The following is a 10,518-nucleotide window of genomic DNA, read 5'->3' on the forward strand; positions in this document are numbered from 1 at the left end:
ATATATATATATATATATATATATATATATATATATATATATATATACTAAAATGAAATACTACTTGTACTACTATTCCTAATTCGCAGTTTTTCACTTGTCACGGGGCTTCAGGGTATGGATCCACTACGGTAAACAAGGAACAACTGTACAGATTAAACTGCACAACAGCCACATAAATATTGACCCTTCTTGCCTTCCGTGATGTGAGTTAATCAATAAAGTCATCAAATGAAATCTGCTCAGCAGCTGTATTGTTGATACTGGCAGCAACCAGCTAACAACTACTTTGTAAGACAAAACAAAGAGATCTACATAATGGGAGACAAATCAACACCTTTTCCAGTTAATGGTTATTTAGCACAGTCCAAGCTACATCACAAGACCATTACCCGATCAGTGAAGAAGACTGGTGTTAGCTTAGCTCTGTGTTAGTGCCTGCAGTTGTTGACAGGGGAGCAGCGGAGCACTACATTTGTATTATGCGCGGTACTTGCGGTTTGGAGTCTGAGCTGAGCTTCTACAATCTCCGTTCCCTGTCTGGAAGCGGCGGAGATGCATGGAGGGTGGAGGATTTGCTAGGCGGGATGCTGGGTTTTGTTGGCAGAGCGGGGTGCCCTCCATGAATAATGGTAGGGGGAACACTGCCAGGGTGAGCAAACCTTCGACAAACTAACAAAGATAGCTGTAATGATGGAGGGAGTGAAGATCATGGCGTAACCTGAGGCATTTAGTGAGACATGTCTGCCTTATCAGCCAGCGAGAGAATCCCCACCCCCCTCTTTTACAACCTGTATGTCAGACCTCAGTAGAAGCTGCACGCCCTGCACCTGGCAGAGGGCACTCACTCCCTGCAATTGGGCAATAGAAAACTGATATGTATTGTAGGTTGGACAGGCTATATGAAATAACATGTTTTCTCTTTTGAGGGAGAGAGCAGGGCCGGGCGCTCGTATCCAAGATGCTGCCCGGGGCAGCTGCCTATATCGCCCACCTCAACAACGGCCATTCATGATGAGGAAGTGGAGATTCAGATGTAGTTTTCAGTCTTGCTGGTTGGGTCATCCAGTGATGGCCAGCTGCTCTCTTCTTATTTCAAACTCGGCCCCTCAGAGCATCATGCTTGGAGCCAACAAGGTGGTCCCATAAACCGAGCTGAGTGGGGTGGATACCGACAGTAGAGAGGCCCTTGACTGGTGATGTGTGGTGCAGAGCCAATGAGAGTAGAGACAACGGCAAAGCTCCATTAATACCCTTTTAAGGGCCCCTTTGTGTACTGGTACAATAGTGTATTGTCTCCCACCAAAGGTACAAGACTGCTCTTTAAACTGCAATGGTATTTTTGAGGGTTCCATCCCAGTGACAAGTCTTTGTACTCCCTTAAGAAACAATTGAGTGTAAATACACAGAATGAACTTATTTTAGGATCACTTAGGTGCTATTTCAACAAATTCTGAATCAGTGAAGCAATTTGTTAGATTTTATGTTATTTGATATTTGTTTGAAGAAAGTTTTTGTCTCCCCTCTGGTCATTCAGATCACGATAAGCCCACAACGGTCATAGAGAATGGGGAGGTGAGGCTGAATGGCAAGGGAAAGAAGATAAGAAAGCCTCGAACCATCTACTCCAGCCTGCAGCTCCAGGCACTCAACCAGCGCTTCCAGCAAACTCAGTACCTAGCCCTGCCTGAGCGGGCTGACCTGGCAGCCAAACTGGGCCTGACGCAGACGCAGGTAATTTGGAAACTGGTATGAAAGTAAATGCCTAGCAGTCCCACCAGATTGTAGGTGTGCACCTGTAATGTTGACTGATGTATAGCCATTTTTTGTGTTTTTTTATGGCCACTTGACAATAGAAGCCATGTTTTATTGGGTAGACTCCAAAAGTTAATCATCCATTAATTACTTCTTAAAATAAAAATGTGTTCAATGGTTTATGGGATAGTTTGGTAATGGACAGACACAGGCACAAACACAAGCTAAAATATAATTATACACCTTTTTCTTTCGGTTGTGGGCAATAATAGGTCAGTGTGAGGGGTTTGTGGGCTAGTGTAGGCTTTAGACTAATATCAACAGTACAGTGACAGGAAAAAATCCATTTGATTACAAGTGTAAAGAGACTTTTTGAATATTTTAAGAACATAATAAACATGTAAGTGATGTGTGGCAGAAGTATATTTGATGCAAAGTAGACTTCAGATTTGTGGGTGCTTCACACAACCCGAGCAAAACAAGTGCATTCAGATCTATTTCATAACCTGAACTGATCCCGCCTTTGTTCACTGCCTAAGGAGATCTAAAGCCCAGAACAGGTACTGGGACATTCCTGCTCACTGTTTTAGGTTCTGCCACATGTAACTATTCTCAACTCTTACTTATATAAACTTTAATGTCATGAGAAGTTTGGTCAGATTGATATGAGAACAAGGGACTGATGACACAATGCAAAGTAGGTAAGGCAGAAACAACACAAACTTCTTTAGTTAGGTTTAAAATAGGAGTCGCTGCTGGTAATTTTTTTCTTTAATTGTATTATTTTCTTCACACACACAAAGTTACACACAAAAAGCTTTGGTATCATTTTGTTCTCACCTTAACTTTCTGTCAGTACTTATCTTTTAATATTCACCATGTAGATTGACAAAAAAAAGAAATTCTAATAAGATTTATTTTATTTAAAGAAAAGTAAACAGGAAACGACTTGCTGTCAATATTTTTTATATTCATTAGTTGTCTCGAAAGACAGAATCACTGTTTCTTTCCTTAAAATTCAGTTCAATTCAGTTTATTTATAAAGCGCCAAGTCACAACAGAAGTCATCTCAGGGCACTGAACAGAAATGTTCATATATATATATATAAAAATAATAATTTAACATTATTTATCTGAGGAGCAGACTGCTTTGAGTTTAACTCCATCACAGAACTCTCATCTTGAGAAAGCATGAAGGTGTAGCGTTCTAAGGGCTAGCTTAGCTGCCCTTGACTACAATATATTTAAATAACGGGTTCTCTCTTTTTCGAGTTAAATTACAGCCATGTGACCAAGGTAACTGTGCGTGGATTGTTTAATCAGTGACACTGAGACGTTAATTTTCTTTGACCCATCAGAATAAATGTGGTCATTTATTGAACAGAATCAAAATTTAACATCAAAATGTACAAGTGATTAGCTGATCTGGTTCTGATTAATAAAACTTGGCACATTTTATTTAATAAAAACAACAGACATTTCTGAAGGCATCTAGATTAATTACTGGCAAAATAGAAGAGTTTAAAGATGGTAAATGAAGGAGTTTAAATGGAGAGAAAAGATGGATGAAAAGGAAAGTGTGTTGACTGGGAATGGCACCCTTCATCCGACCCCAGCTCAGCCCCGGTACACTCAGTGCGTGGCGACTCGTTACCTTAGACGGGGATACCTCCGCTCAGGAACAGGAGTCCATTTCAACGCTACCCTTCAGCGTCTCCGGTCAGGACGGCTGAGAATCGTCCGAAGTAGTGACGGTACTCCGTTCAACAAACACGCTCATCTCCCGGGTGGATACACAGCAAGCTGTGAGTCCGTAAGAGGTTCCACTCAGATGTGGAAGAATCCATCACAGGCTCCGAAGACTAAGTTCAAGACTAGACTTCATCAGAGACCCACTTGAGGAGCTCAGGAGACTTGACTGACTGACTGACAGACCCAGTTGACCTGAGAAGTTCCAGGAAGTGTGGACTCTTAAAGAGTTCTCACTTCCGGTCACCTCAGGACTTCCTGATTGGTTGAAACAAGCAACAGGGGGTGGTTCTAGTGATGTCAGAGGATCATTACAAGTCAAGAAAACAGCAGGAATGTTTTAGAAACGTCCCGTACAGACAGAAGACATGTTATGGCGAAGTGGAAGGAAGCAGATGCTAGTAGCTTCTTGTTTACCGTCTACTAGTTTTAAAAACACGACACTTCGTTCTAATAACTTCTTTCTGACTTTCGACCGACATCACTACTTCTCATTTAGACAGAAGATCAAAAATGCATAATTACTTTGTAAAATAGACATTTAACTTGATTTCTAATTTAAATGAGGATTAAAAAATCATTAATACTGTTTCACAGTTGATTTAAAATGAGTGGTTCAACATTTAGAAATGGTATGAACTAAACACATTTTTGATTTATCAAGATATTGAAAAATAATAATGATAATATAAAAGAAGAGTGTTCTTTCAAGTGATTACTTCAGGATACAATTAGACAGTCTGTGGATGAGCTAATTTGTATTTCTGGATTCAAATCAATGAAATAACAGTTCCTGTCCCATGAAGGTCTTCAGAGGCAGGTTTTGGTCAGAGGCCAAGTTCACTACAAAGGCAACAGTGGAAAGAAAAAAACTCCCTCATGAGGAAGAAACCTTTAGCAGAACAAGGCTCAGGACAAGTGGCCATCTGCTTCGACCGACTGGAGTTTGAGAAGAACAGATACACAATGGCAGGTCGAGAAACATATGTTAATATAGAAATAGTATCAAATGAAAAATATTCAATTTAACTATTCATTTAAGGAAAATAGGTCAATTTGTCCTCCAGTAGTCTCTAAGCTTAAGACAGCATAACAAGCCAACCATAACTATAGGATTTATCAAAAAGGAAAGTCTTAATCCCAGTCTTAAAACTGGATATGGTGTCAGTCTTAAATGAATGGCCGAGGTGTAGATGCAACTGTAGGGCTAATATTAGTGATTCCACTTTTGGATTTTAATAATTAAGATGGTATCAAGTAAAAGTTGTGGCTTTGTGCTGATAGTCAGCATCTAAATGATTAATGTCACCGTGCTGACAGTTTATGGTTATGACTTGTTTCTTTTAGCAAAACAAACAAACTGTAAATGTTATAGTAAATGTTATATAAATATTCATCTTGGTTCATTTAGCCCTGGCTACAACAGAGCTTTAACCCAATGCTCTATACTCTAAAGGTAAATATGTCATTGTGTCAGAGCAGCCACTGTTGTTAGGAGGAGCATATCTTTAAGGACTGTATTCCCAGTTTTTCATGAAGCAATAGGAAGAATACTTGTTTTGGACATGAACTGACAACCTACAGCCAGTCCATCAATGGTTTTGTGACACGTCACCTGCCAAAAATATAAAAATATAAAAATTTAATGGTCCGAGTTGAAACACTGTGTTGTATAAGAGGAGGATTAGACAGACTGCTGAAGAATGCCTTACCTGAAATATGATAGGTATGTGTGTGCACGCGCACATGTGTGTGATCCTAATCCCCAATGAATTACCCACATAACACCTCTACTTACATAAAGAGTGAAAGATTATCTTGTAATCAGTGTTCGCATTTTGTGGTGACAGCGGTTTTGATTGCACCACCACTTCATTCTCATGCACTCTGCATTAGTAGAGGAAGAGATTTTTTATTTATATTTTTTGAAGAGTACTGAATATATGACCAAGTGGTGACACCAAGTCAGCATTGACATTTACAGTTCGGGAAGTTAAGATGATTTTGAGACTTTGAGAAATTGAAGCAGCTATTATGATTATTGTTATTATTATTAATGTTATTATTATCATTATTATTATTTTGTCTTGCTAAAATACTGAATGTTTTTAGCTATTTTTAATAACAGAAATAATAATAATAATAATAATAATAATAATAATAATAATAATTATTATTATTATTATTATTAATTTTAATATAAATTATTACTGCTATTACACAGTGGCAGTAATGTAATTAATTAGAATAATCAGAATCAGAATAAACTTGCACCGAGGTACAACGTGAATATGTACATACAGTCATCCGAAAGATGGGCGGAGTGCACGAAGCTGCAACTACAGGAGAGCGCGGCCATTTTATCCTTATCAGATAATAATCTTAGATAGGAAAAAGGGGAGAAACATGAGGGTAGATAGTGGTATTACAAAAAAAGATCTTTCACATCTTGTCTATCAGGAATCTTGTCTGCAGTGTGAATGCTTATTGCAGAAGAACTTGCTAAAAACAGCTGAATTTAGCTAATAAAACCTTTCTGAAATGTAGCTGAAATGGAATAACAAGCTCAAATTAGCAGAAGAAATCAGAAAGAAGACGTTTGCTAAATTAGGTTTAAATAAGCAGAAATGAGCATAAAATTAGGAAATTAGCTTAAAAAAAGCTGAAATAAAAAAAAAACTTGCTGAAAAGTAGCTGAAAAGGCATAAAGAAGCTTACTCTACCAGAGGACACTTCCTTTGGTAGATTAAGTACATGAGCAATATGAGCTCAAAAAATGTGGCATTAGCTGAAAAAGATAAATTTAGCAACAAGAGCTGAAAGAACAGAAAAAGCTGAAAATAGCAGAATTTTTTTGAAAGGAGCATAACAAGCTGAAATTAGCATAAATAACTTAATTAGGCTAAAAGTAGCAGAGATTACCATGAAAACTTGAATTTATCAGAAAACAGCTGAATTTAGCAAAAATATGCTATAAAGTTAGCTGAAAAGGTAGAACAAGCTTAAATTTTCAAAAGAAAACCGAAAGTACACGTTTGCCCAATTAGATTTAAAGAAGCAGAAATGAGCACAAAAAAGTGGAATTTATTTGAAAAAAGCTGAAATTAGTAATTAACAGGTGAAAAGTAGCTAAAAAAGCAGACAAGCTTAAATTACCAGAAGGAAGTGCTGAGAGCACACTTTTGCAGAACTACGCTGAAAAAAGTTGAAATGCATGGGAAAAAATGTGGAATTAGCCGAAAAAGCTAAAATTAGCATAAAACACCTAAATACTAGCTTAAATAGAAGAAAAAGCTGAAACTTGCATACATAAGCTGAACGGATCATAATAAGATGAAATTAGCATAAAGAAGTTACAAGAAGCACAAAAATGTAGTTAGAAGAAATAATCTAAAAGGATTACCAAACAGCTGGATAAACAGCTGAAAGTAGCTGAAAAACGTTTAAATTTGCACCAGGAAGCTGAAAGAAGCTGAACCTGAGCAAAATGTTAAAGGAGCAATAAAAGGTTATAAACAGATCTAAAGATTTGAAGGATGTAAAATGAGCTCAATCCATTTTTATGAGAAAAAAAGTGTCAGAAAAGGCCAAATATTTCAAAAAGCTAAAGTTGCACCAATACCAAAAGTCAGAGCAGGATTGTCCTGAAAGAGCTGAACGTTTTGAAATATGAATTGTTGAAAAGTCACAAAAACTGTGAAACAAGAAAGATGCTGAAAATCGTATGGAAGAAAACTGGATCCCAACAGTAAATGGACTGTACTTAAATATCAGAGTTCTGTCTGATCGAGACACTCAAAGCTCTTTACAACAGGCTGAGCCTCATCTACCCATTCAGTCAGCACTCTACTAGATGTATACAAAGAATAATCAGTGCTTTAGATCACATTCATACACTGATGGGACACACATCGGAAGCAATGAGGAGTTCACTGTCTTGCCCAGGGGCACTTTGGCATGTGACTGCTGGTGGAATTTAACCCCCAACTCTCACATTGGAGGAGGACTGCTCTAACCACTCAGCCACCCCTTTAATGTGACTGCTTCATAAGCCTTCACACAATTATCATCATTCATATTATTATTACGTTGTCTCGCTAAAGTACTGAACGTGTTCAGCAACTTTTGGTTTCTCTTTTTGGAACATGCCATTAAGCGTTTTTTTATTTCGTAACATTTGAACAGTATACGGAGCTTGTTTTAATAATCTTGAGCTAGGCAGACGGTGTTTGTCTTGTATTGGTGCCATGCTCAGCGTTGCAGACACTCCTACAATAATCATTTCCTGGCACACAAGGACAGTTTCAGAAACATGTGCAACAAGCTGAGGGCCTGGTTACTCTGCATGTGTTCATGCTGCTGCTGCTCTTTTAGCTTAACAATTGCATCTAGAATGAATAAAATGTAGAAGTTAATAAAAGTGAGCTGAAGCAGTTTGTGCTTATTCTGTCCCCCCTTATTATTCTGTGGTCATCCTTCTGGTTCAAACCAATATTTGAAGCAACCTATCGATTAGCATCACTGGACATATTTACCATAAATCTGCATGTGAGCCAGTTTATGTTGACTGAATACCCATAATCCTTCACTCTGTGGGGGGTGGATCTAACACAGATACTTTAGGTGATGCTCCACTTTTATATTTGAAAGATGTTGTAAGAACTGCTGACAGGGCGCTGCAACTTACCAGAAACTGCTGCGGCAGTTGATCAGAAACTTAACATTGATTAACATTGATTAACATTGATTAACATTGATTTGTGTAAGGCATTTGACAATATGGCCCATGAACGACTGGGAAAATGTGAACAATATGGCTTACTGGGGGGTTACACATCAGTGATAGTTATTTGAGTAATAGGTTATGATATAAATTAACAACACAAAGTCACAAATTGAAACTATAACACGTGGTTTCCCTCAAGGCTCAGTTCTAGGACCTAAATTATTTATACTTTATTTAAATTATATTTTTACAGTATCCAGTATTTTGAAATGTATAATGTTTGCTGATGATACAAACTTATTTTTCTGGAAGAATATGGCTAAACTAATACAAATAGTTGAAAAAGAGTTGGCTGAGTAAAAAAACGTGGTTTGATTATAATAAACTATCTTTAAATGAAAAGAATTAACTAAATGTATGGTATTTTCTGGTAACCACATTTACAGTAATGTAAAGTTACATATAAATGGAGTTGAAATCGACAGAGTTTATGAGACAACATTTTTAGGTATCAGTCTGGACAATAAACTTAGTTGGAAGCCTCATATTGAATATATTAGAAATAAAATTGGAATACGCTTTAAAATAAAATATTTAATAAATGTAAAAGGCTTGCATATTATAAACTCTTTCTTGGTTGTGCCCTATTTGTCGTATTGCTCAGAAAACTGGGGAAATGCAAATAAAACAACTATTGACATATTAGTAAAGCTACAAACTAAATCAATTAGGATTAATAAAGTGGGATATTGTGAACCAACTAATACACTATTTATTCTAAGTAATACTTTAACCTTTAATGACGTAGTATATATAAAAATACTGGATATAATGTATAAAGCACTGAATAAAAGTCTTCCTTCTGAAATTCAGAAATTATTTAAGTTAAGAGTTTGTTAATATTTGAACATGTTAAAGAGAAAAGTAACGTAAAATCTAGATGTATTTCAGTTATTGGCGTGAAACTGTGGAATGAACTGAATGATGACTGAATCATGGCGGCACGACGAATCAGTGGTTAGCACTGTTGCCTCACAGCAAGAAGGTCCTGGGTTCAATCCCCGGTTGGACCTGGGGTCTTTCTGTGTGGAGTTTGTATGTTCTTCTCGTGTTGCGTGGGTTTTCTCTGGGTACTCCAGTTTCCTCCCACAGACTAAAAACATACATGTTAGTCTGCCTCCAGGCCCAGGCCGCCCTTTCAAAAGAGATTTGTGATCTCAATGGGATTTGCCTGATTACATAAATAATAATAACAATCTCACATGATGTTCTCTTTTTGGTGAGATTTAAAAAAGCATTAAAATGTAAAATTATAAAAGCTTATACTGTTATGTAGATGTAAATATGTATTGTGTAACCATGTATGTATGTATGTATGTAAGTATATACATATTTAAATATAAATGTGTGTATGTATACATATTCAAATATAAATGTGTGTATGTATACATATTTAAATATGAATGTGTGTATGTATACATATTCAAATATAAATGTGTGTATGTATACATATTTAAATATATATGTGTGTATGTATACATATTCAAATATAAATGTGTGTATAAATACATATTTAAATATAAATGTGTGTATGTATACATATTTAAATATAAATGCGTGTATGTATACATATTCAAATATAAATGTGTGTATGTATACATATTCAAATATAAATGTGTGTATAAATACATATTTAAATATAAATGTGTGTATGTATACATATTTAAATATAAATGTGTGTATGTATACATATTTAAATATAAATGTGTGTATGTATACATATTCAAATATAAATGTGTGTATAAAGACATATTTAAATATAAATGTGTGTATGTATACATATTTAAATATAAATGTGTGTATGTATACATATTCAAATATAAATGTGTGTATGTATACATATTCAAATATAAATGTGTGTATAAATACATATTTAAATATAAATGTGTGTATGTATACATATTTAAATATAAATGTGTGTATGTATACATATTCAAATATAAATGTGTGTATGTATACATATTCAAATATAAATGTGTGTATAAAGACATATTTAAATATAAATGTGTGTATGTATACATATTTAAATATAAATGTGTGTATGTATACATATTGAAATACAAATGTGTGTATGTATACATATTCAAATATAAATGCGTGTATGTATACATATTTAAATATAAATGCGTGTATTTATACATATTTAATTATAAATGCGTGTATGTATACATATTTAAATATAAATGTGTGTATGTATACATATTTAAATATAAATGTGTGTATGTATA

At 35.5% G+C, this 10,518-nt stretch overlaps 1 protein-coding gene across 1 annotated transcript in view; it reads left to right on the top strand.

The window, feature by feature from the left end:
- LOC119422053 (homeobox protein Dlx4a-like) overlaps positions 1-10,518 on the top strand; it is a 31,911-nt gene that overhangs the window by 6,168 nt on the left and 15,225 nt on the right. The window contains exon 2 of the mRNA XM_037689395.1: positions 1,538-1,734. Coding sequence (XP_037545323.1) covers positions 1,538-1,734 — 197 coding nt within the window. The remainder of the gene's footprint in view (positions 1-1,537; positions 1,735-10,518) is intronic.

Source organism: Nematolebias whitei, chromosome 15 (genome assembly GCF_014905685.2).
Source record: "Nematolebias whitei isolate Nwh7 chromosome 15, NemWhi1, whole genome shotgun sequence".
Classification (NCBI taxonomy): Eukaryota; Metazoa; Chordata; class Actinopteri; order Cyprinodontiformes; family Rivulidae; genus Nematolebias; species Nematolebias whitei.